Source organism: Muntiacus reevesi, chromosome 5 (genome assembly GCF_963930625.1).
Source record: "Muntiacus reevesi chromosome 5, mMunRee1.1, whole genome shotgun sequence".
Classification (NCBI taxonomy): Eukaryota; Metazoa; Chordata; class Mammalia; order Artiodactyla; family Cervidae; genus Muntiacus; species Muntiacus reevesi.
The window spans coordinates 25,442,953-25,470,775 of record NC_089253.1 but is presented as its reverse complement, the minus strand read 5'-3'; the positions used below and the strand labels follow the sequence as shown (position 1 = coordinate 25,470,775).

The 27,823-nt window shown below is 39.6% G+C and overlaps 1 protein-coding gene across 2 annotated transcripts in view; it reads right to left on the bottom strand.

The window, feature by feature from the left end:
* Positions 1 to 3,188: 3,188 nt before the first annotated feature.
* HPS5 (HPS5 biogenesis of lysosomal organelles complex 2 subunit 2) overlaps positions 3,189 to 27,823 on the bottom strand; it is a 41,644-nt gene continuing 17,009 nt past the window's right edge. For both annotated transcript variants that reach the window (XM_065937279.1, XM_065937277.1), the window contains 15 exons: positions 24,898 to 24,986; positions 23,641 to 23,819; positions 22,612 to 22,770; positions 21,843 to 22,029; positions 21,049 to 21,172; positions 20,066 to 20,215; positions 18,435 to 18,512; positions 17,541 to 18,121; positions 16,402 to 16,522; positions 16,054 to 16,209; positions 14,983 to 15,102; positions 13,290 to 13,403; positions 11,466 to 11,572; positions 5,523 to 5,793; positions 3,189 to 3,981 (listed from right to left, as the gene is read on the bottom strand). In XM_065937279.1, the coding sequence (XP_065793351.1) occupies positions 3,921 to 3,981; positions 5,523 to 5,793; positions 11,466 to 11,572; positions 13,290 to 13,403; positions 14,983 to 15,102; positions 16,054 to 16,209; positions 16,402 to 16,522; positions 17,541 to 18,121; positions 18,435 to 18,512; positions 20,066 to 20,215; positions 21,049 to 21,172; positions 21,843 to 22,029; positions 22,612 to 22,770; positions 23,641 to 23,819; positions 24,898 to 24,986 (2,497 nt within the window). In that variant the 3' untranslated portion in view covers positions 3,189 to 3,920. The remainder of the gene's footprint in view (positions 3,982 to 5,522; positions 5,794 to 11,465; positions 11,573 to 13,289; positions 13,404 to 14,982; positions 15,103 to 16,053; positions 16,210 to 16,401; positions 16,523 to 17,540; positions 18,122 to 18,434; positions 18,513 to 20,065; positions 20,216 to 21,048; positions 21,173 to 21,842; positions 22,030 to 22,611; positions 22,771 to 23,640; positions 23,820 to 24,897; positions 24,987 to 27,823) is intronic.

Below are 27,823 nucleotides of genomic sequence, written 5' to 3'. Positions count from 1 at the left end.
AGCCTGACACTGGCCACTGGCCACTGAACTCAACCTCCAGCCCGTGTCCCCTCTCCAGACTGCCGCTGCTTTATCTAGAGCTTCTGCTTGGTGAACACGTAGCCATCCATCTGAAGTGGCACTGGGAGAGGGCACGGAAATTCCTTGCCCCTTCCCCATACCATCCCCTCCATCCAGCTGTTCCTGAGTTATAGGCTTTTATAATAAACTGATAAATCTAAGTAAGTAAAATGTATCTCCAAGTTCTGCAAGCCACTTTAACAGATTAATCGAACCCAAGGAGTGGAACGTGGGAATCTCTGGTTTATAGCCAACTGGTCAGAAACACAGGCACACATGTGCAATACAGTGGGTTCAGTCCCCAGACCACAGCAATAAAGCGAGTCACATGAACTTTTAGTTTTTCAGTGCAAATAAAAGTTATGTTTATATTCTACCATAGCCTATTAAGTGTGTAATAGCACTGTCTTAAAAATCAATGTATAAGCCTTAATTTAAAAATATTTTATTGCTAAAAAAGTGCTAACTTTTTTATCTGAGCCTTCAGCAAGTTGTAATTTCTTTCCTGGGAGAGGGTCTTGCCTTCATGTTGATGGTAGCTCACTGATCAAGGTGGTGTTTCCTAAAGTTGGGGTCACTGTAGTGATTCCTTAAAATAAGACCACACTGGAGTTTGCCACGTCATTGACTCTTCCTTCTCTTCCTTTCACAAAAGACTTCTCTGTAGCACGCAATACTTTACAGTATTTTACCCATAGTAAGAGTTCTTTCAAAATTAGTCAGTTTTCCCTCAACCCTGCCACTGCTTTGTCAACGAAGTTTATGTAATATCTTAAGTCTTTTGTTGTCATTTCAACAATCTTCCAAGCATCTTCACCAGTAGACTCCATCTCAAGAAATCACTTTCTTTGCTCATCCAAAAGATACTCTCTTCATCCATTAAAAGTTTTATCATGTGATTATAGTAATTCAATCATATCTTCAGGCTCCACCTTTAATTCTAGTTTTCTTGCTCTTTGCACATGCGCAATTACTTCCTCCACTGAAGTCTTGAGCCCCTCAAAGTCACTTATGAGGGTTGGAACCAACTTCTTCCAAATTCCTAATGATGTTAGTATTTGACCTCTTCCCATGAATCATGAATGTCCTTAATGGCATCTAGAATGGTGAATTCTTTCCAGAAGGTTTTCAGTTTACTTTGCCCAAATCCATCAAAGGAATCATAACATATGGCAGCTATAACCTTACAAAATGCATTTCTTAAAAAATAATATTTGAAAGCTGAAATTATTCCTTCATCCATGGACTGCAGAATGAATGTGTTAGCAGGCATAAAAACAATGTTAATCTTGTATATCTCTATCTTGGGCAATGCAGTACATTGTCAGTGAGCAGTAATACCTTAAAAAGAACTTCTTTTTTCTGAGCAGTAGGTCTCAACAGTGAGCTTAAAATATTCGTTAAACCATGTTGTAAATACGTGTGCACTCATCCAGGTTTTGTTGTTCCACTTACAGAGTACAGGCAGAGTAGACTTAGCCTAATTAAGGTCCCAGGATGTTCACCACGGTAAATAAGCATTGGCTTCAACTCAGACACTATCTGCATTAGCCCCTAACAGGAAAGTAAGCCTGTCCTTTGAAACTTTGGAATCAGGCATTGACTTTGCCTATCTAGCTACATGAAAAGTACTAGATGGCATTCTTTTCCAATATAAAGCTGTTCCATCAACATTGAAAATCTGTTACTGTAGCCAGCTTCATTAATGATCTTTGACCTTCTGGATAACTTGCTGCAGCTTCTACATCAACACTTGCTGCTTCACCTTACACAAAAGTTATGAAGACAACTTCTTTCCTTAACCTTCATGGATCAACTTCTGCTAGCTTCAGATATTTCTTCTGCAGCTTCCTCATCTCTTTCAGCCTTGCTGTGGATTACGCTCTGGCTAAAGGGAATGCTCTGGTTGGCTTGAGCTTATGTCTAGACTACTAAAACTTTCTCCATATCAGCAACAAGGCTGTTTCACGTTTTTGTGTATTCATCAGAGTAGCATTTTTATAATTTCCATCACATACTTTTCCTTTACATTCACAATTTGGCTGTTTGATGCAACAGGCCTAGCTTTCAGCCTACTCCAGCTTTCAACATGCCTTCTTCAGTTAATCATTTCTACTTTCTGATTTAAATGAGAGATGTATAACTAGAGTTCTTCCTTTCACTGGAACACTTAAGAGACTGTTATAAGGTTATTAATTGGCCTATCGCTGTGTGTCAGGGAATGGGGAGGCCTGAAGAAAGGGAAAGAGATGGGGAATAATTAGCTGAAACAGAACACACATTTCTCGATCAAGTTCACTGCCTTCCATGGGTGCAGTGATGCCACAGAACATTTACAGCAGTAACAATAAAGATCACTGACACAGATCACCATGACAAATTATAGTGAAAAACTCTGTATTTTGCAAGAATCACAAAAACGTGACAGAGACACAAAGTGAGGAAACGCTGCTGGAAAACTCAGCATAGATAGGATAGACTTAGGATAGACTTACTCAGTGCAGGGTTGCCACAAACCTCCAACTTGTTCAAAAAAATAACAGAACAGTATCCGTGAAGCATAACAAGACAAACTGCAATAAAAAGAGGGACGCCTGCACAGTTAACAGCCTGGACTTGTGACTGGCGTCTTAAGTGCTGGCACTTTTGTGGGAATGAGCCTTAACCTGTAGAATTCAATGCCATCTCCGGACTGAACTTTCAAATGAGTGGCAAGAACACTCAGCTGGTATTGGCGAACTGCTTGGTGTGGGGAAACACACGACACACACCCTGCCACACACTGCTGACCAAAACTGTTAGGATTTCCTAACAGGAAGGAACGAACTGTCTGAACTGTTAACAGACAGAAACTTGTGTCTCTAGTTCTCTGGCTGTGTTATAAATGAAAAAAAAAAAAAAAAGAAGTGAATCATTCAATGTATCCAACATTTTGCTTATTCCACGCTGAGTTTATACCACACCTTCCTGCAAATTACACACAATGAGCCTCATGCCTACATTCTAGTCAAGTAACATTTTAAATCAGATTTTACATTTATTATTAATAAAACATGCTGTGTAAGTATACAGAAGCCTGAAAATGGAAATCTAGTACTTGGCTTAAATAATACAAGTACTTGCTGCAGTTTTTATCAATACTCAGCCTGCCTTTATTATGGCTTTTAAAAAAAAAACCTTTAAAAGTGCATGATTCCTTTGGGCTACTTTATTTAGGAAAGACTGGAGTAAAACATCTCTAGTAATGAATTAGTTTTATATAGGTTCGGATTAGAAAATGTCAAACACTAGAAAAAAACATATTCTAAATTAGCTCAATTTAAATACGGGGCCATTTCATTTATACATTTAATTTGAAACTTCAGTGGTTCATTTATTTTATGTGTTAATTCCATTCTACCAGGTCTTACTTTGGTAATTTCTCAAGTATCCCAGAGAAGATAAGAGGAACTCAATTTCTATCAACTACATTGCTATGTCTTCATGTGAACAGGTTGAGAAACTTTTGCTCCCTGCATGGCAGTCACAATAGGAAAAGAATTCCTCCAGTCCACCAACAAGGAACCAATAATACTGTTGTCCAGCATAAGGGCTGCACAGCTGGGAATATTCACATTCTGCTTCCTTCCACAGCATTTCATTTTAGCAAACAAGGACTGATTCCTTTCAAAATTCAACTTCGGTTGAAAAACACTGAGGTCACAGACAGAGCCACAAATGCAGAGGTATGAAGGTGCTCCCAAAAAGGTGCTGGGACCTCTGGTGGGGCCTTTCCTTCAAGAACAAATGCATTCAGGAGGTTCAGGAGCACAATTCAGTCATTCTCAACACGTCGTGACACCCTGCTGCGTCTTCTTCAGCTAGGCCTGCTGAGACCAGAGAAACCGATCACATTTTTCGAGCATGCTTTGTATCAAGGCTCTGAAATCCCAAAGAAAAGAAATAAGCAAATTTAGTTGTCATTGTTCATTCTTCACAGAAGTAAAGAATTCAAAAAGCTGACTGACTCTGTGAATCAAAAGACAAAATTAACAGAGTGAAAAGGCATCCTAGGAATATGGCACCTTGTGCTATATAGTAAGGGAAAATATTTGCAAATCATTTATCTCAGAGGTCAATATCCAGAATATGTAAAGAATTCATATGACAAAAAACAATGCAATTTAAAAATGGGCAAAAAACTTTAACAGGTATTTTTCCAAAGATGACATTCAAATGGTCAACAAGCATATGAAAAGGTGTTCAACACCACTAATCACTAGAGAGATGCAAATAAAAACCATAATGAGATATCACCTCATGCCCATTAGGATAGCTGACTATCAAAAAATAATAACTAGTGTTGGTAGGGATGCGGAGTAACAGGAAGCCTTGAGCACCACTGGTGGAAATGCAGAATGGTGCAGGATCCATGGAAATTAGTACAGGAGTGTCTCAAAAATTTAAAAACAGAAATACCATCTGATCCAGCAATTTCACACCTGGGTAAACACCCAAAAGAACTGAAAGCAGGGTCTCAAAGAGAGATTTGTATCCTCATGTTCACAGCAGCATTACTCACAATAGCAAGAGGCGGAAGCAACCCAAGTGTCTATCAAGAGATGAGCAGATAAACAAAACGTAGTTATATACATACAACGAAATATCATTCAGTATCAGAAAAAAGGGAAACTCTGACACATGCTACAAGATGGTTAAGGACATTATACTAAGTGGAATAAGCCAGCCACAAAAAGACACACACTACGGCCCCAGACAGAAAGGACAGTGCTTGGGGGGGGCCGAGGGAGGAGAGCGGAATCGTGGGGACAGAGCTTCAGTTCTGTAAGATGAAAAGGTTCCGGAAATTAACTTCACAATGACACGAACATTCTTAACATTACTGAACCAACTACTCAAAAATGGCTGACAGCAAATTTCATGTTATCCGTATTTTACCACAATTTTTTAAAATTAAAAAAAAATTTTTTTTAACTGACTGAGCTGATCAGGGGTGTGTGTGTGTATGTGTGAGTCGCTCAGTCGTGTCCGACTCTTTGCGACCCCATGGACTCTTTGCCAGGCTCCTCCGCCCATGGGATTCTCCAGGCAAGAATACCGGAATGGATTGCCATTCCCTTCTCCAGGGGATCTTCCTGACCCAGGGATCAAACCCTGGTCTCCTGCATTGCTGGTATTAGGAATATGGTACAAATAATATCCTTAAAGAATTGAGTATACATCATATTTGGGTATTCACATCAACCTACAAGTATCTTGGTCATGACTATGAACAAAGTATTACTTTAGCCTCTTGCCTTAATCACCTAAATCAACAGAGGAGTCTCTGGCCCCCGTCTGTGAGTGAGGGGTTGGGACTATGTGATCTATACAGTCCCGTCCCCTCTGATAATCTGTGGGATTCTACACTCCCCAAGCGCTTGTGGACAGGGCAGGACGAGGGCAGGACAGACAGACATTACCTCTGCCTTTTCTCGGCAATTCTCAGGATATCACAGGTTCTGGTAAACCTCTCTGAGAGCTCCAGGGTCAAACCACATTCCTGAAGCAGTGACCAGGCCCGGTCTGGGCCCACAGCCTTAGCTAACAGGAGGGCCACAGTCTCCACAGTGATAGGGGAAGGCCCGTCGCTGAAGTTTCCATCTGGTGCCTGCTGCGGGGCTGGCTTCGTGCTTGTGTTCTGCACCAGATGCAGGAGAAGCTTCCATTCTTCCACAGTTTCTGGGATCCAACCTACTCAAACACACAGAAACAACACGGGCTCTGAGCACTCCGCCTGCACACAGGAGAAACCATTCGGAAAAACGTTTCATACCAAAACATAAAAATATTAAAGAACATAATCTCACCACCCTGACACAAAACTTTTCTGAATATTTGTTGAATAAATAGCTCATGACAAGGAGAAGCCATGAAATTAGCCTCTACATTCTTTCATCTGCTCACGCAGTAATAACCCAGGGCACACTCCATGCTAGGCATTGAACATGGATGTGAAACAGACACGATGAGTCCTGCACTGCTGCGGCGCTCATGCGCTAATAACGGAGAAAGAACTTAGTAAACACGTAAACAAATCAATGCTCATAAATTGTAATAAGTGCCTGCTATAAACGAAAAGATCAAAGAGCCATGAGAGAGACTGGCAAGTTTGGGAGAGTTTTTTTCTTTTTTTTTGAGGATCAGAGGAGGGCTCTATGAGAGTGACATTTAAGCAAAGAGCTGAAAGATGCGACAAGTTTACCACGCGTGTGCATGTGACCCGTATGCATGTGACATGCACGGAAGGCGTCAGGAAGGAGGGGTAAAAGAGTTTACGTTTCTGATCAGAGAAACATGGAAGATGACACAGGAAGAAACTAGGTGAACTCAAGGAACTCAAAGGTGTCGGTGAGGATTGAGAATGAGCTGACAGGGCCAGGCCATAAGAGAACAGCTTAAGAATCTAGACTTTGAGTCAAGTGTAAGGAGTTTCAAGGAGGAGGGCCACATAACCCAATTTTTGTTTTAAAGAAGCATTCTGAGCGTCGGTAACACGGTGGAGTGAAAAGCTACCTTTGTCTCTCCCATTCATCCTACAACCAGTAAAACATTCACAAGCCCACAGAGGTGCCTGTGTCCAATACACCGAGACACTGGAGAATTTCCCACACAAATGCACAGCTGAAGGTGGTGAACGGGAACACACAGAGGCGGCAGAACCACAGGAACAATGGGGATGGTGCCCGCAGTGCCCAGACCTCCGGCCGAGAGAGGCTGATAGCAGCAAGGGAGGCGGGGCACAAGACTCCAGTCCCCCCACCACCCCCCAGCCCCCACCAGAGTCGCAGAGCCATGAATCTTAGAGCCCTGGACACGGCTACTCCTCCCTACTCCCCACTTCCGCACAACAGCAGTGGAACCTGCCACTCAAGGGATCCTGAACAGGAGGTGCACCAGGCGGATACGCCAGCATCACCGGCAGAGGTAAGGCATCCATGGCCCTGCAGGAGCAAGAAGTGATGACGAAGGCCGCGTGGCAGAGAGAGCCGGTGGAGGGCACCAAGGGCTGACTTTCAAACATCAACAGAAGCAGCTGAGGGAAGAGAAACCCAAAACGTGTGCTACGGCGCCATCTGCTGGAAAACAAAGGAAAGGCCTCTACCTTGTAACCTACTGTGTTATCAGAGTCAAGCAGAGAGGTTACTTACTACTCAAATGTGCCGGCAGAGGAACAATTTCATCAAACATCAAGAAGAACCATAGTCACACTTTATCACAAAAGGACAATGACACTTCTCCAGTAACCTAACTTAAAGTTACAGAATATTGTGAGCTAACTGATAGGAGAATTCAAAACAGCCTTCATGAGGAAAGTCAAAGAGCTACAAAAAAAAAAAAAGAACAGAAAGGCAGTTCAATGAACTCAGGAATAAAAGTGAACAGAGGGGGTAAAAAGTGAATGAACAGAGGAATGCTTTACAAAAGAGTTTAAAACTCTAAGAAAGGAAGACTTCTTTGGTGATCCAGTGATTAAGACTCTGCATTTCCAATTGAAGGGGCACAGGCCTGAACCCTAGTCAGGGAACTAAGATCCCACACACCACGGGATGCAAGGAGGGTTGTGTCCACAAATCAATTCACAAGATACACCACATTAACAAAATCAAGGACGAAAACCATGTGATCATTTCAATAGACGCAGAAAAAGCATATGACAAGGCTCAATGCCCATTTATGATAAAAAAAATTTCAATAAAGTGGGTATAGAAGGAACATAACGCAACATAAAAAGGCCATATACAACAAATCCACAACTAATAAAATTTTCAATGATGAAAAACTGAAAGCTAGTCCTCTAAAATCAGGACCAAGACAAGGATGGCCACTCTCACCACTCTTATTCAACATAGTACTGGAAGTCCGACTTCCAGTAGAGCAATCAGGCAAGAAAAAGAAATGAAAGGCATCCAAGTTGCAAAGAAAGAAGTGAAACTCACTGTTTGTGGATGACGTGATTTTACACACAGAAAACCCTGAAGACAAGAACTATTAGAAATAACAAACAAATAAAGCTGCAGGGTACAAATCAACGTTCAAAAATCTGTTGCAGGGGCTTCCCTGGTGGCTCAGTGGTAAAGAATCCATCTGTCAATGAAGGAGTTGTGGGTTCAATTCCTTGGTCAGGAAGATCCCACATGCCACAGAGCAGCTAAGTCTATGCAACACAACTACTGAGTCTGTGCTCCAGAGTCCGGCAGATGCAACTGCTGAGCCCACATGCTGCCAACCACTGAAGCCCAGGCGCCTAGGGCTGTGCTCCACAACAAGAGAAACCCATGCGGCAGTGAAGACCTAGCACAGCTACAAGTAACAAAATAAAAATTATCTTAAAAATCTGTTGCATTTCCATATGTTAACAATGAGCTAGCAGAAAGAGAAATTAAGAAAACAATTCAATTTACAATGAAAACAAAAAGAACAAAATATTTATGAATAGGTTTAACCAAGGAGGTGAAAAACCTGTACACTGAAATCTATCAGACACAGTTGAAAGAAACTGAAGAAGGCACAAATAAACGGAAAGACACTGCCTGCTCAGGGACTGAAAAAATTCACATTGTTAAAATGTCCATATTTCCAAAGCATGCTATAGAGTCAATGCAATCCTTATCGAGATCCCAGAAACTTTTTTTTCACAGAAATAAGACAAAAAATTCTAAGATTTATATGTAACCATGAAAGACCCCAAATATCCAAAACAATCCTGAATGAAAAGAACAAAGCTGGAGATATCACATGCCTTGATTTCAAACTATATTACTAAACAACAGCAATCAAAACAGCATGGTAGTGGCAGAAAAAAACAGATACATAGATCAATGGAATAAAACTGAGAGCCCAGAAATAAACCCATACATGTATGGACAATTAATACAAAACAAAGGAACAAGACACATCCAACAGAGAAAGGATAGTGTCTTAAATAAATGGCACTGGGGACACTGTTGGGGACATTTTTTTACATGAGGCAAGAAAATGAAAATAGACCACTACCTCACACCATACACGAGAATCAATTCAAAATGGATTGAAGACTTAAATAGACTCAAAACCATTAAACTAGAAGAAAACAGAGACACAACTCTCTTTGACATCAGTCTTAGCAATATCTTTCTAGATAGGTCTCCTCAGGCAAGGGAAACGAGCAAAAATAAACAGGGCTACATCAAACTAAAAAGCTTCTGCATGAAAAAATAAAACAAATTTTTTTAATAAATAAATAAATAAATAAAAAGCTTCTGCACAGCAAGAGAAACCATCCATAAAATGAAAAAATGATCTACCAAATGGGAGAAGATATTTAAAATGGTAAGGGGTTAATAACCAAAAACACACAACTAGATGAAAAACTGACCAAAGGCGCTAAATAGACATTTTCCCAAAGATGACATACAGATGGCCAACAAGCACAAGAAAAGATGTTACGCATCACTGATTATTAGAGAAATGCAAGTCAAAACCATATGAAATACCAGTTGACACATCGGAATAGCTATCATTAAAAAGTCTACAAACAGCAAATACTGGCAAGGATGCAGAGAAAAAGGAACTCTGTATACTGTTGGGAATGTAAACTGATACGGCCACTGTCGAAAACAGGGAGGTATCTCAAAAAACTGAAACTAGACCTACCATCTGACCCAGCAATCCCACTTCTAACATTTATCCAAAGAATATGAAAACACTAATTGGAAAAACAAAATGTACCCCTATGTTCACTGCAGCACTATTTATAACAGCCAAGATGTGGAATCAACCTAAGTGCCCCTCAATAGATGAGTGGATAAAGAAGATGTGATACACACACAGAGATTACGGACTACTCAGCCATAAAAAAAAGAAGAAATCTTGCCACTTGTGGAACACAGATGGAGCTTGCGGGTATTATGCTAAGTGAAATAAATCAGACAAAGACAAACACCACATGATTTCACTCATAGGTGGAATAGGCAAAACCAAAATAAAATAAAATAAAATAAAATAAATGAACAAACCAAACAAAAACAAACATGTAGATACAAAGAACATAGTAGTAGTTAGCAGAGGGGATGGAGCTGGGGCAGGGTGAACTGGGTAAACGGGAACAAACTTGATGACAGATGGAAACTAAATATTTAGCAGTGACCACTCTGTAGATTATAAAAAAATGAAAAATGTTGTACACATAAAACTTATATAATGTTATAAACCAATGTTACCTCTATAAAAGTTTTAATTGGAAAAAAAAAAGATCCAGAAGGAAAATGAGTTAAAGATGGGTAAGAATGGAAATCTGATGTCCAAATATAAAGTTATTATAGTATCTAGACAAGTAGCTGGGACCAGAATGATGGTGGCAGAACAAAAGAAAGTAAATAGGTATGAGATATATATTGGGCAGTAAGATCAACAAGCTTTAAAGTGAGAAAATGAGTTAGGAGAGAGAAATGCCAAGAAAAGACCCTCATTTAATATACCAAGGGTAAGACCAGCTATTATTATTATTATGTTAACAAAACATTAAGAGTACTTGTATCTGGGTGGGAAGAATTTTAGGTGGTATCTTCAGTTATTATTGCTATAGTTGTGACATCTGAAGCTAACCCCTGCCGGTGACCTGGTTTCTTTGCTCCGTTCTAACTTTCCTTCTTCTGTACCAACAGCACTGAAAGAAGCAGGTGGTCACACTGCTACATGAAGGATCCTGACGTCACGCTGTGGCTATCTCTGCACTGAGATGAATAAAGCAACACCACAAATCCAACTGAGACCACCTCTCTGAGTGGAGGATAAACTCTCAGACTTCAGTTTGTCAAATGCTGGCCTCCTGCCATTTTATCTGTACTGAATTGATGAAAATTAAAAAAAAAAACAAAAAAGTACCTAAATACTGCTACTCTAAGCTCATCTTAGTGATCTCTAACTTTGGGCTGTGTAAAAAGGCAACATGATGAAGAGAAAAAATCCTGAGCACGAGCTTTAGAGATGGTTGGACCTGGCCTGAACACCAGTTCCAGCATTAACCAGGTGTATGACTGTGGGGAAACTATCCTTTTTCTGGGCCTCAATTATAGCTTCTGTGAAATAGAAGTAATAGTAACTATCCCACAGGTTTGTTATTTCATTTAAACTAGATGGGAAAGCATCTGGTAGAACGCCTCACACATTAGGCACTCATGAAACAGAAAAGTTGCCTGCAGTTTATTTCTAGTTACGATTTCACGATATACGAAGCAGTAAGGATCAAAAAAACTCCACAAATTTGACAAGTAGCTATAATAAAGAATATGATCATTCAAATGATTACCACATTTCTTTATTAGAAAGTCTGTAGTGACTTCTAAAATACTATAACTAAGAGTAACCAACTGGAATTTACATACCATTGTCCCCTTCCATCAGGCTCATATCATTCAGATACACAATGTTGGTGAAGGCCTCTCTTCTTCTCTCCAGCTCCAAACAGAGAATAAGATATCCAGGCCAGAAACTTTAAAGAAACCAAAGTTGGTGAGAAGAACAAAAGGCAGTGAATTTACATGGCATTCTGCTGTCCAACACAGTAATATTAGCCATGTGTGGCTATTTACATTTATTTACTTTTGGCTGTGCCATGAGGCATGTGGGATCTTAGTTTCCCAACTAGTGATGGTTCCCATGCTCCCCGCACCTTGGAAACAGTCTCATCCACTGGACTGCCAGAGAAGTCCCTATTTACATTTAAATTAAATAAAATTTAAAAGCCAGTTCTTCAGTTGACCAATACATATTTCAAGGATTTAATGGTCACATGTGACTAGTGACTACCATACTGGACAGCGTGATAAAATATTTTTAGAATACTTTCATTCCCTCAGAAACTAGAGCACTTATGAAAAAAAGAAAATTAAAATTAGTGATAAATACTAATTCCCTGGTGGCTCAGACAGTAAAGAATCTGCCTGCAATGCAGGAGACTTGGGTTTAATCCCTGGGTTGGGAAGAACCCCCAGGGGAGAAAATGGCAACCCATTCCAGTAATACTGCCTGGGAAATCCCAGACAGAGGAGCCTGGCGGGCTATGGTCCATGGGATCAGAAACAGTCGGACACAACTGAGCGACTAAGCACACACTCAAGGCCGAGCCCCAACCATGAGACGTTTACGCTCACATACTTCATAAACTTTAAGGTTCAATACAAAACGAGTGTATTTCTTCCTCAAACATGCACGCTTTGGCAGTTCTCCTTGACCTTCCCCTTCCCTCATTTCCTATACCCGGGACCGAGAGCTCACTGTGTGTTCCTTTGAAATGTCCCACTGGCTTTGCTCTTTCTGTTGCCCTGGAATCAACTCAGTCACACCTCAATTACTGCACCAGGTTCCTAGCTGGCCTTGATTTCTTGTCTCCAATCTTCCTCGCGTATGAAACTAGAAACCTTCATTTGTCATGCCATTTTTGTACCAAAAAGTTTAAAAGGGTCTCTGCAGATCATAAATTCTTTTAACCACCTTTCAAGATCCTATATGATCTCATGACCCACCACCTAGCCAGTCTCACCCCTCATTACCAATGAACAAATCTGCATCGAGTGTCTACTACCTTATGAATTATGCACCGAGGGAAAAGGAAGACGCATGCTCCTATCTCCAAAAGACTGTAATCCAGGGGAAGCCAGAGATAACACAAGATAACACCTTTGGGCTATAAATAACTGACTAATAAGTGATACAGATAAAAAGCCATGTCAGTTTTCATGGCCTTGATCTTGCTGTTTGTCTCAGCTGACCTGCCCTCTAACTGGCTCATTTTTAAATACAAACCCTCCCCATTCTTAGGACTTAACTCCAAGTCTCACCTCCTCCCTGAGTCCCTCACCAGCAGTTCTACTGAGCCCATTCTGATCTCTCCCTTCCCAGAAACTGTATCAATTACAACTTGTGTCACACAGCCTGGTACTTAATTAAATAACACCTGAGAACTGGAGTGACCGACTAAGCAGAAGGGGGAGAGAGGGACAAGCAAGGACCAGTCTCATGGACACACAAAATAAAATATGCTCAGAATTTAAAACAAAAAAAAGATGTTTACTATCACTTAAAATGAAAAAGCACTTCAGCCAAAAACAAAAGATGACAAAGCATATACCTCCAATCCCTTAACTACAAAGTTACTAACTAAAATGACTCTAACCTTAACTTCAGCTTCTAGGAAAACTCTCACTTACCCATGAGATCTACAGATGTCAGTCATTTTCTCTTTTGTTGTAAAATCTGCAGGAAGTTTAATCAGAAGAAGGATGAGCTGACTGTAACCCCAGGAAAACAAGTGGGAATGAGGCCTGAGAATTGAAAAAATATCAGTAAATTAGATAGGAAATAAACTCTATATAAAAACACTTATTCATGAGCTAATAGGTAAGGATAGAGTTTAATTCTATTTTTTCCATCATTATATTTTTCAAACATTTCTACTTGGCTTTCAAAACATTAAAATTGCTATTTTTCCTATGACAAATACCTGTTTATTTTTTTTAATTATACATTTTAGAAACCAAAAGAAAATTCAAAATTCTATCACTCACAGAGAGTCATTTTATATCTTTTCAGACCTTTTTTCTAGGCAAGTAAGATAGGCATTTTGGGAACTTTTAAAAGTTTCTTTAGGAAGAAAACATAAGGAATATATCTGATATATTACAAGCATCAATGTGTATTTTTTATGAATTTTGGTTTTTTTAAATACCTTATTCAAGACTCTATATTGTATTTAGTTGCACTGAACAGCTTCAGCTGCATGCAACAAATTCTGATAAATTCTCTTTTCATTTTTGTTCTGTTACAAATGTTTTCTAATTTTCCTTGTTACAGATTCTCAGATACACTCATCATTCCAAAGTGGACATTTAATTTCCAAATACATGGGGCTTTTGAAGTATCCTTGATATTAATTTCTCATTTTTATATTAACTTCTCATTAAATGTTTCTCCTCTGCAACCACCATCTATGTCTTTTCTGTCTTTTAACTTTATTAAGGCTTTCAATGGCTGAGTCAAAATCTCTCTCGATAAATGTCATACTGCACTTGAAAATACGTGAGTTATTTTCAAATAGCTTTTGATATTGCTTTCTAACATAACTTCACAGTGATAAGAGAACAGAGTCTATGATTTCAATACCTTTAGACCACGAAATTTTTGCACCTTGTTTTATGTCCCTGAATATGTTCCAGGGTCTCCTGGTTTATAATCTTTGGGAACTTGAATAGAATTTGTCCCCTGCTGTTGTGTGAAAATTGTATAAATCTTAACTATGTTGAATTGGTTCATAGTGCTTTTCAGGTCTACTAAATCCTTCTACTTTTCTAGTCATTCTATTAATTATTCCAAGTTTGATATTGACATTCCAACTAAAAAATAATTGTAACATACAGTGGAACTATATGTAACTTTGTTCTGTATTTTCCAAGTCTCCTATAAAGGTGTTATCATACTTTCACAATTTAAAAAAGAAAAAAAATTCCTAGATTATGTATTGTCTAGAAATCCCTTGGCAAATTTCTAGGAAGAAAACACACAAACAAATACGCACACACTTTTCCCTCTAACACAGGTTTAACCACCAAGAGTTCTGAATGTTGGTCCATAAAAGAGTTTCAGAGGCCAAGTTTAATTCTCTGAAATCATGTGCAAAATTCTCCATGAATGTGTATTTTTCTGACAGGAATCATCAGATTCTCAGAGGGTCTGTGATTCAAACAAATGTTCAGAACTACTAGGCAATACACTCAATCTGATGACTAACATGATTTGGGTAACTCTCTTCCACAGCTGTTCCTAAAGTAAGCCCAGGATGCTCTATGTGAATAAACTAGTTCCATTCCAAAGGAGCAGCCAAGCTTAGAAATGACTCCTTTATACCTGGGGTTTCCTTCATTATCCATAGTGCTGGTGCTTGGGGGAGCATCATGGGACACAGCCAGTAGCAGCCAATCCAACCTTAAAGACTCTGGTTGTAGAAGGGACTCAAGGAAGGATGGCCTAAGAGAAAGTTGGAGAGAAAAATCACCAATATTCGTGTTGAGAAAGGAAAAATAAAATGTGCAGATATGAAGAAAACGTTACTAAGGGATCAATATAGTGGACGAAACAACTTGAAAAACCTTCTGCTACAAGATGTATAGAAATGCTGGTGAAAATCTAATAGCCTTTTAAATGAACAGTTGAGCCTCAAGATAACACCAAAGAGCAGAAAAAAAAAAAAAGAAAGAAATACCAGTATATCAAATGTGAGCCAATCAGAAAAGGGGAAGGGAAAGTTGCCGTTCTCAATAATCGAGGGACATGTGTGTTTATGCCACGGAAAGACAGGAAAAGAGGCCTCAGCCCAAAGAGGCTGAGAGAGCTGGAACTGACAGTCACCCACAGAAAGCTGGGATATCATCACAAAAAGGTAGCAGAAAATCCACTCACTGGCAGGGAAAACAAGGAAGTTTATCAGTCTTAGCCTAGGCCCTGAAGCAGGAGTTTAATTTCACACTGTTGATCTGACATCTCTGAGGGAGAGGCAGGAAAGACAAGTGTGGTTAGGTGCACATTTGTGACGTGTACTGTGAATCATGAACGAGTGGTACATGACTGCCAAAATCCTCCTCTTCTACAGCAGGTACCTCAATTCCGTGGCAATTAATAGTAAAAATGTTTCAACTGATTAGATGAGAGAAACAATACTCTATCAAAAGAAAGTGAAAGTGAAAGTCACTCAGTCCTGTCCGACTCTTTGCGAACCCATGGACTATATAGTCCATGGAATTCTCTGGGCCAGAATGCTGGAGTGGGTAGCCGTCACCTTCTCCAGGGGATGTTCCCAAACCAGGGATCAAACTCAGGTCTCCCACATTGCAGGTGAATTCTTTACCAGCTGAGCCACAAGGGAAAGGAAAGTCTTTAAAAAAAGAGAGAGTCAGTCTGCAAATATTCTCTCCTTCTCACCGTTGATCTTCGGGCCTTGATTTCACCAGACTGTCTAAATAGGCCAAAAACTGAACAGGATTATGATGACAAAGTTGCATGACATCTGAAGGCAAAATGGATGGGTAAAACCTGATTAAGGATCGAAGGGCTGATTCTCCAAATTTCTCATACAATCTGCATTTAAAAACAAAACACGTTAGTCTCCAACTTCAGTAAGATAATATAACTTGGTTACATTATCTACATATTGAAAATAAATATACTAACAAGAAGCTGCTCAACATGTGACAGAGGAAAACTTTAGAGACTAAGACCAAGAAAATGCCTGGGCTTTAATGCATATGAACAATATATAGGACCACTCACCGGGTAGCATGCGCAATCAACAAAGGACTGTCAAAAGGAACCAAGTCCTCCAATAACTTTAATCTTGTTGGAAGGTCTCCTTCTTCCATCTTTATATGTGTAGGACTGGAACTCACCATTTCTAAAAGACAAAGCACACCCTTTTCCCTTCATCTCATAGCTGAAAAAACTTAATTCACGAACACATTAATCAACAATCACTAGTCATCTACCTACTGCGTGCAAGTCCCAACAACATTTGTAAAGCATCACAGGAGAGACAAAAAAAGACAAAAGAGACAATCTCTGCTTTTAAGAACCTGAAAATCAAACTGGGAGACAAAACATATTCAATAAGACAAAGGAACAGATAACCAACATATAAGTGACTATTACTATTGAAAAAGCCTTCTTTTTATATGTGTTATCCAAATTACATATCTAAGCTATTATATATATATATATATACATAGTATATATATAGTATATATACATAGTACATAAGTACCAATATACCAAATTCCATAATTTTTTTTCTAGAACTGGTATCCCTAATCCATCTTTTGGAACATCTGTCCTGGGTGGATATATGAACAAGAAATAAACTATTCTATCTGCATTACTATGAAGTATCACAGCACTTGAGCCTACTCAGCTATTATGATCTCTCTCTGCCTTACTTTCCTCACCTACTAAAGATCCACTCCAAGTGTTGGAAGGAGGAAATGAAACAATGCCAGAAAAGGGTTTAGCGTTAATATCTAGCACATGTAAGTACTTAATAAACAGGACATACGATCTATCAGTAAGTTACATTAGGGATTTTCTGGTTTTCACACATCAGCATTTATGAAATTTTGCTTAAATCCAACTTCTCCAACACTGCTATATCATTTTCTCAATGACTTTGAGAAAAATAAAACCAATTTCTTATAATAGCTACAAAAACTATTAAAAACTAAACTGAGTTGTAGGTCAATTTCTTAAAAAAGGGAACAATCTCACAGAAAACAAAATTAAATTGAGCAGAAAACTAAACGGATGGTTGACCAGAAAAGAGATGATATTCTACTTAAATATTTTTCTTTAAACTTAAAAATGTCAACATGCTATTGACCTCTACACAAATTTTATCTTTAGTAAGGCAATCTGATTATTACCTTTCAATCCTTCAATAAAAGTATCCCAAACACGAGGACTTTCAGGGTAACTCAGCTTGATGCTCTCCTTTGCTCTTTTCAAGTCCAGAAGAAAAAAGTACTTCTTTAGGAACTGACAAGCCAGCATTTCAAGAGAGCACTGTTGCAAAGTGTGGTCGCCATGTCCACTCACACTTTTGATCTCAGAATTCAATACACTCAGTTCCAAACACAATGTTGTCAATTCAGCCAGATCCTTCTGAAGACTGTCTGCTATATTCCAAGGAGAACATACTTGAAAAAGGTCATCATCCAAGGGCTCCCTCAGACTATTTACAGATTCACATGCTGTTTGATCAATAGTTTCTTCATTGCCTAAAGAGTCCCTTTCTTCTTTTTCATATTCTTCACCTAACATTCCCTTTTTTGACTCATCAAGCAATAGCATATCCTGGTTTGATTCCACAGATGAGCTACCAGTATCTGAAATGCCTGAAAAGTCCTTCATGGCAACTGTCTTTTCTAACTGTGAAAGCCACTCCCGTAAAACCATTCTCAAGGACTTCGGTTCAAACAAAACCAGTGGGTCCTGTAGCTTGGTCCTATACAAGACAAACAAGTATGAAACTTATGTTTTATGTGGTTTTCCAAAAACAAATTGTTTCATGTTAAATAAGCCTAACAGAGACAACATTACTTATCTGAATAAATGTCACTTGTCAATATTTTTTTTTCAACTCTTTAAATAAAAATGATCTTTGTATAAAGACAACACATAAAATATTAACTTAGCACTAATTCTTGAATTTCAATTCGCAGTGAAGGTACCTCTGCCCCATACTATCGCAGGACCATTACTTATGATTTCAAAAAGTCATTCTCACTTACTATAAAACTTCATTGGCAAATACTCACATTGCTTCTGCTGTTGCCATTTTGAGCTCTTGGAACTTGTCCTCTTCTGGAGGGTGACTAGTTATTTCTTCTTTTCCTCTAGAAAAGTATGAAAAAAGTTAGAGGGGATTAGAGCTTCCTTGGGTAAATACTGCTAAGTGCTCACTAAATGGTATCTATTGAACTTAACGTTACACGCAGCAAACAGACAAGCATAAAAAAATGGTCCGTGGCTTCAAGATGAGTAAGCTCAAGTCAGAAAGAAAGGCATGAAAAAAACTCTATTATAAAAGAGAACAAAATAAATGCTAAAGAGCAGAATAAGCACTGTGCTCTGGGCACAGAAAAAGGAACAATTACTCTGACTAGGCAATCAAGAGGGCTTCCCAGGAGGGGCTAGTGGTAAAGAACTCTCCTGCCACTGCAGAAGACATAAGAGACACGGGTTCAATCCCTCGGTCAGGAAGATCCCCTGGAGAAAGGCATGCAACCCACTCCAGTATTCTTGCCTGGAGAATCCCATGGACAGAGGATCGTGGCAGGCTACAGCCCATGGGGTCACAAAGAGTCAGACACAACTGAGCGACTTAGCACAGCGCATAGGCAATCAAGAGAAACTTCCCCGAGGAGGTAGTATTTGCCTTAGGAAACAAGGGGAGAAAATACTGCAGTGGGGAGAAACGGCATGAAGAAAAGCAGTGAGGTGTACACACCCAGTTCTCTGATAGGACCAGAATCTCAAGTGCTTAGAAGGACGTGGCTAGAAATGAGGCTGGAAAGGTAGGCTCAGGTCAAACTGAGGGCTGCCTTAAATACAGATGCCACAGCACTATCTGTACTTTTTCCCGATATTTATATATATGGTTTCATAACTAAGTTACTCTAAGGATATCACCCTTATTTCTTATTTTATAAAAAACAGACACTGGCCCCATGGGTCTCTCCCAGTCCCTGGTGATGCTGAATTTGTGTACTTCCAATGCCCAGATCCCCTGAACTATGAGAAAAGCCAGAGAAAAGATAAGATGCACTGTGCCAGTCCAAGAGCTCTGCTGCAACTCCACAACACAAGGGCCATGCCACCAGCATATCACTGGAAGTTACACGACGACATCAACGCCAAAGCGCTCGTCTTACAGGCCAGAGGGCATCACTCACCAACATCACTGTGCTAGTCAGAAGCAGAATCGGAACAAGGCCTGACCCTTGGTCAGCCTATCCTAACACTCCTTTGTTAACACCCTAGACATTTGAAGAGACCTGGAGGTGAGGGAAGTTGTTCAGCGGAAAGACAGAAGAGGTGCTCAAATAAAATTCTGTCTCGGGAATTCTTTCCTAGCGGTCCAGTGGTTAGGACTCTGTGCTTCCACTGCAGGGGACATGGGTTTGATATCTGGTCAAGGAACTTAAGATCCTGCATGCTGCACAGCACGGCCACTACACACAAAAAAATCTGTCTCAACAGACTTGCTCTTGGTTGATGTAATTTTCCAATACTTACTTTGCAGTGTTGACAATTTTTATAAGCTACATAATCTACAATGAGGAGAGTTACTGTGCGCCGCCGCCTTTAAAAAAAATGTACTTTGTGGTTCTCTTCAAACGGACAACTATGTCCTCTAGAATTTACAAACTTCTTGGCAACAACTTACTCAGTGTCTTCCTCCTTTGGGCAAGTGACTGGACTCATATCCTCGTCACAGGACGTCTCATCACCCCGAGGTTCTTGTCTCACTTTCAGATCAGGGCTCGTGTGAAGGGTGCCAATCTTCTCAGTAGTCTTCCGCACAAAGCTGGAGACACTGGAAGTCAAATACCAATAAACTAGCACAAAAAAGGTCTCATTACTGCCAAGAATGAAAATTTCAGGGCACGAGTTCTCTAGGTTCCTGTTAGTCTCTGAAGGGAACGGGGACTTACTAACAAGACTCTGTCTATTGTAACTTCCCTAATCAAACTACATATTTCACATAAGGCCGACATAAATTTTGTAATATAAAAAGGATGCATATCATCTACTAAACTACTTTGATTCAGCCCTAAAGAAAAGGTCTTTAATTCCAGCTGTGCCTGTGTTGTTTCTGCATGTGATCATCCTACTCACAGAATTTCTTCATGAAACTCAGCTGCTAACTTGTCACATTTATCCTTCTTGGAGAGCAAATATGTATCCAGTGGAACTCAGATTAGCAGCCCTGGCACAAAGTCTTCTCTTTCATGGTCAATCCCAGGCCCACAGAGTAGTTAGAAAGATTTCTGAGGCATCTCCAACTCTGAGCCCAAACTGAGAAATGATTAAGAAATGACTAATGATATGTGGAAACTTCTCCTATCAGGGATAAGGGCAAAAAAAGATTTTTAAACTTTTGCTCAGTCTGGGGGGGAGGGTGGGGGTGGGAAACACATTTGTAATAACTCAAATATCCAGCTACTCTAACAATCTTGAGGGTAGTTAAATTCCCCAAAATGGAAATGAGAAGTTAACAACTTCATATAACAGGCTATATGAGGAATAACCTAGTGACTTCCTTTTAAGTCATTTAAAATGTCTTTCTATACTCAGCACAGACATGCCTAATATGACAACAGAAGTAAAACCAGAAATAGGATTACATGACAAGACTAACGAGCTTACCTTTCCTTGACAGCCTGAAGAGACACAAGAGGAGATGGAGAACGAAATGATAACGGAATGCCGAAGGGGAGAAAAGTTTCACTTTTATCCGTCTCAAACGTCATTGATGTGTGAGAAACGTTGTCTGGATGAATGGAATCAGGGAAAAGAAACAAAATCTCATCACATGAAGAGTTTTTTAATCTTTAAAGAAATTCTGAAATGAATAAACCAAAGGAAATAAAAATTCAATGCCAAAATCACAACTGACCCAAATACAAATGAGTGGAACACAGGTTTACAAGATGCCCAAGATGGTCCACATAAAAAACACTTAGACAGGTACCTTAGTTTTTTCCTACTAACCCTGAATCCCCATAGTCATAAAGGAAGGTTAGAGTCTCTATTAATCTCTTCTCAAGAGTTCGGCCACAGGAATACTTGAACATCGAAAAGTGAAGGCAATGACCCCCAAAACTGTAGTAATTTTTCATTCCTAATGAAAAATAATTCGGTTAGTTAGGATAAAATTGTTCCACTCTTTTGGTTAATGACTTCCTCTCTTAGCCTTTCCCGCACTCTAATACAAGATCAAAATTAGGAACTTTACCAAATTTAGTTAGCTTAAACATGAGAGGGAAAAATTCCAACTAAACATAAACCCATTCCCCTAATGGTGAAGAGATCAATACGTCTGGATGGAAAGTCTATCAACTTAATAAAAATTATTAACACCTTGTAGAAAAAAAAAAAAGAAGCCACAGAAAATAACTGCTTCACATCAGCAATCAATGAAAACACTTTCCTCTCCTCACCTTCACTTCCCTGGGAGCCACAGCAATGATCTGGTTGGTCCTCTTCTTGATGTGAGGCGAACTCTTTAAGTCTCTCATCTTCTGAGAGCGTTTGGCTGTGAAGGGAACAAGAGTCCTCATCTGACTGACTGCCTCTTCTACTATTAATGATGCGATAAATACCAGAGTCCAAGATGCTGAAACTTTCCTAAAAAGAAAGAGAATTAAAGAAAAACTAAAATGTTTATAACACGATATAGCTCTTTTAAGGAAAAAATCAACACTAAAAGAAACAAGTCATTATGACAATTATGGCTTATTAGAACAAAACGGTGAGCAACATCTAGGCACCTGGCAGCCAGGTCCCTCTCACGTGCCTGCGGCATCCTGCGACCAGATTTCTCTAGCCGGACTCCACAAAGGCTGGCAGTGAGAAGAGGATTAAACGAGACGATTCTGAGCTGCTCTGAGACTCAAGCTAACACGAAGCATCTGAAACCACATACTAGGGGCAATTTAACTTGTCCTGAAGGCTACATAATGTACATTTTCAAACAAGATATAATAAACAATGACAAAACAAAACGCAGCTCTAAGACACACATAAAGAAGTGCTTCAGAGGGCTGTCCAAGAGCTGAAAAGCAAGCCCCTCTTGACACCCGCCACCTCCCCTCCAGTATAAACAGTGGAAAGAAGCTAAGTTTTGGGACCTTGGAAGTTAAGTGAGGACAACCTAATGGAGAACATCTCACTGTACAGCAAAACCCTTTGAAAAGTGCAAATACCTACATGTGATGAAATGGAGCTTCTTCTACTGCTACACGCTGAATCCAAAGGTTCCAATTTTAAAATCAACTCTTCCAGTTGGGAAATTAGGTCACCATAGGTTGTTAAGTCCAGCTGAGATTTCAAGTGTTCCAATTTATCTACAGTTAAAGTTTTTCTTCCCTAATAAAAACGACAAGTAGAAATCCAATAGGAGAGCTTTCCATTTGGAACAAATTTCATCTTCAAATTGCCAATACATTGATAGAGGTCTAACAAAGAACATAAAACCTCAAAGGTGCTTTAAAAGGGCTTTAAAAGCTAGTGAAAGACTTAATGGGAATTTTCTTAGGAATTAAGCATTTAAGTAAGAGTTACTGCACACATAATAATTTCACTTAAAACAAGGCTTGAAACTAACATAAATTTGTGGATAAATTTTATTTTGGGGCTTCCCTGATGACTCAGATAGTGAAGAACCTGCCTGTAAGGTGGAAGACCCAGGTTTGATCCCTGGATCGGGAAGATCCCCTGGAGAAGGGAATGACTACCCACTCCAGTATTCTTGCCTGGAGAATTCCATGGACAGAGGAGCCTGGAGAGCTACAGGCCGTGGGGTCACAAAGAGTAGGACATGACTAAGTGACTAATACACACAGGTAGTTTTTCTCACCCCCACTCCCCATTCCAGATTTCTAGGTCACGCTTCCATTGGGGATTTATTACTGCTTAATCTGTAAGCTAATGTGCTGTTCACAGTTGCTCAGTTGTGTCCAGCTCTTTGCAACCCTATGGACCGTAGCCCACCAGGCTCCTCTGTCTATGGAATTTTCCAGGCAAGAATACTGGAGTGGGTTGTCATGCCCTCCTCCAGGGGCTCTTCCCCACCCAGGGGTCAAACTCACATCTCCTACATTGGCAGACAGATTCTTTACCCCTCAGCCACCTGTGAAGCCCCCTGCAAACTAATAAATACAAGCAACTGTGTAGCATAATCCCGCAAGCTAGAATGATCTTAACAACCCAGATGAACATGTAAGCTCTCTGACTCACTCTGCTGGCAATGACAGAATTCTGGAAAAGACAGCAAGTTCGAGCAGCCAGGTTCCACAGGCCTCTCCTTATCAGACGTTCCACACAGCGCTCCACAGACAACAGGGAGAGATGTGAGACCTTCCCATTCAGGTGTAGACAGAATAGCTCATTCTTGCAAATAGCCACATCCTGAATATCTACAAAAACCAAAGGGGTGAACATGCAGGATGCTAACCAAATATTTCTTTTCCATTTTTGTGACTGGACGAAATTACTTTAATATATTCATTTTATATGGTTTGGTTTGATTGAATTTCACCTCTATTTTTATATTTTCATTTCAGTGAGAAAATCATATTTTAGACACTATTCTAAAAAGATCAAGAATAAGAGGAATACCTGTCTGATCTAAAACCCTATATTTAAAAATGCTATTTTTTTGTGAAAAGAAGGGCACTTTTGAGACCAGACTATCACATTTCTGAGAGTAACAAATTTGATGTCAATGAACAGACTTTAACGCATATGTAAACTAACGAACTATTCCCAAAAAAATACCTGTCTTGGCAGAACATCATGAAAGAATCTAAAACACTAGTTTTCACAGGAGACCCTCAGGAAACTTAATTCACAGAAATCAATATTGATCAGATCATGAGATAATGGTTCCTTTATCTTTTTTATGTTTTTACAAAGTACAAAATGACTCGTAAGTCAAGATACAATCTCTGGGCAATCATACTAAAAATGCTAGATTTCTTTTGTTTCTGGTTTAAACCTGAATAATACAGTGACTGATAGTCTTTGCCTCCGCCACATAAAATAGCTATTGTCCCCATAAGGACTTTTCAAACTCCCCCCTCCCCTGCCCCCTGCCCTGTTTTTTGCACACGAAGAGTATTTATTAACTCAGGGACTCCCCAATATGTCAACCCTGAATTATTAAGCCACAAAACAGGAGTTAAAGCAAGGTTTCTAACAGAGATAAAGATTAAGGGGAAGCAGAAGGGGAAAATTAACCCATTCAATCCTTAACAATGGTTGCTAATACTTAAGAATAAATGAAAATTTTATTTAAATTAACTAACTATAAATTCACAAATGTATACTTGGGAAGTATCTTATAATGGAATACACCTATGACGTTAATCTTTAAAAGAAATGTCACTTCTTTCTACTTTCTACTTCTTACACTGCAAGAGAATCCTCCTACAATAATTAAATCTTTCACAAGCATGCAATTAAAAATTATATAAGAAAAAAAAACATAATTACCTTTGACTTCACTCCAAAGAAGAACTTGAACATTCTGAGGAATGAAAATATAAATTCCCCTTTCTGTCCAAGTCAGCACACAATGCTCACTGCAAGAAAACATGGAAGAGGTCAAGAGAATTCTAGTCTGCTTGGAAACAGAAGTTTATGATGTAATTCCCTGAATTCAGACCCTCACATTAGCTATTAAAGCAAGATCTGCCTGTACAGAGAAAACCCAACAGTCAATTCAGCTAATCATGTCCTATCACCTCTTTTTTGTCTGTGACAAGAGCCCACGGTAACATAACATGATGCCAAAATGGGAGAAATTCAGATACACTAAATACCTTCTACAAAAATAAAAGGCTGATATCTTACCTGATGTTTGTTAAAATATCTAAACCTTCCATATCTAGTATGACAGGGGCCCATTTAAAACAAAGACTAAACATAACATTTTACCATTCCTCACTGCTCTGGTGAGCTACTTTTAGGGAGGGAAATACTTTATGTCCTTAGTTTTATGTGGGAAATAAAAGGTTGAAAAGTCCCAGTCAGCTCTGGGAGTTTGGTTTTTTTTTTCTTTTATGAAAAGCTATACCTGTATTATCTAACCTTGCAGCAACTCATCAAGATAGAAGCATTATTCCTATTTTGTAAAAAAGAAAAACTGAAGCCCAGAGAGATACATAACTTGTCAAAGGCCATTCAGCATGAATATGCAAGAGTCCAAATTTATCCCAAGGAGTCTGGGTCCAAAATCTGGACTTTTTTCTCCACACCTCACAGAATCTACTTCTACCCTCACTGAGCCTCAATGACCCACCCACTGTTATCTGGAATCCTGAACATTCCACTTATCTACAATCTTGAAAAGTCACAGATTTTCTAGCTGCCAAACCCAATAACCTCCTTCTTCATTTTCCTTCTTGAGTGCCAAGCAGAGGCCAACCCTGCATATTGTTCCCTCCTTCCTGAATCTCACTTTCCTAGACTCCGGACACTGCTTCTTCACCCACCTCCCTTTCCAGTCCTCTGGCACTCTCTCTCTTAGCTCATTTCCTACTATACTCCTTTGTTCGTATATCTCACTTACTCTCTCCAGGCTGCTATTGCTTTTTTATACACCGCTGGTAATTCCTACTTCCTGTTCCTGGTCAGAGCTTTCTCCATATATAACATTCTTATCCTAACCACCTCTCAGGATTAGCAGCAGTTTTACTCCCCTTTGAAATCCTCCGCAACAGTCCTCAGCCATTGCTCACAACTCTTACTTTTGATTGCTGTTAAACATTTTCTAGAAATAAACTATATCTCTTCAAAAATTATGATCTTGAGAACAGGGACTTTTATTTAGTTTACGCCTCCAAGTGCACTACAAATGGTAGGTACCAGGTGGTTACAAAACCAAAAGTGATATTTAACAGGAACTGGGTCATCACACAAATATTAAACATTTTGCCAATATGAGATCAGATCTCTGTCCCTACAGGAAAGTAACCTTTGTCACAAAGAAGAAAGAAATGGTCAGAACCATAGTTAAACTAAAATTGGAAGGTTGCCTTTAGGAGCCAGAGGGGGAAAAAAAATCAGACCAGAAGATCCTTGAATACAGACACACAGGATCATGTTTTTGATACTGAACTTCATACTCAGCTTGGAAAAATTCCATAAAAATAGATATGGGATGGGGCAGGGGAGGGGGAATTACATAAGAGCTGAGACTTTGTAATTTATACAGCCCTTCATCCCCTTATAATAAACAAAAAGTGACACAAGCCTAACAACATTGTGTGAAAAGTTAAAGAAGGGAGGGATTTCCCTGGTGGTCCTGCGGCTTAGACTCCACACTCCCAATGCAGGGGCCCCAGGTTCAATCCCCGGTCGGGGATTTAGAGCCCACATGCACAGCTAAGAGCTCACACGGTGCAACGAAAGAGCCCGCAATGCAGATCAAAGATCCTGCGCGCCACAACCGAGACCCAGCACAGCCAAGTAAATAAACACAAAATTTTTTTTTATTTTTTTAAGTTGAAAACAGGAAAGTGATATCAGTGTACCCAAAAGGAAATTAAGCATACAAATTTGCTTCCTCGTGGGATTTCCTCGTGGGATTCATGGGTATAACAGCGAAAGTTATCATGACACAAATGGGAGGAAAAAAGTAACCGAAAGTCCTCTTACTGATTTTTTTATTTAGTCATTATTTGAGAACTTTCTATGTGCTGAGCACTGTGCCAACAGTAAAGGAGCTAACAGCGTGGTGCTGGGATGGATATGCACAGTACAGTGAGACAGGATGGTGACGGAAAAATGAACAAAAGTGACAACGGTGCAAAGGAGCAAGCCTTTCCTGGAGGAGTCAGGAAAGGCTTCAAAGTGGCACTAATTACTACTTAAGCTGAGAAGTAGGCAGAGCCAGATCATGCAGGGCTTTGTTAGCTAGGCAGGAGCTCTAACGGGAGCTTTAAATAGCTTAACTCAAAAAACTAACACTACCAGGAGAACCACGCAGACTGTGGCCTTACCATTAAAAAACATACTCTTGGGTAAGGAACTTCCCCCTACACCCCACACCACAATCAACAAATGTTTAAGTGTCTATGATGTGCCAGGCATTATGCCAAACATTGAAAAAAACACAGTAAATAAAACAGACACCAAGCCCTCATGGACCTTAATGTCTAGGAATAAGATAGGCATAAGTATTCTTGCCTGGAAAATCCCATGGACAGCAGAGCCTGGTAGGCTACCTTCCACGGTGTCACAGAGTCGGACACGACTGAGCAACTTCACTTTCACTTTCACATATATTTGAATATGTAATGATAAACTGTGATAAGTGCCATAAAGAAAGAGTTTTTAATATGCTTCATCTATGAGCAAATAACTAGCTTTCTCCAGTTAACTTTCAGGATGAATTATGGACTTATCGAAGAGTTAC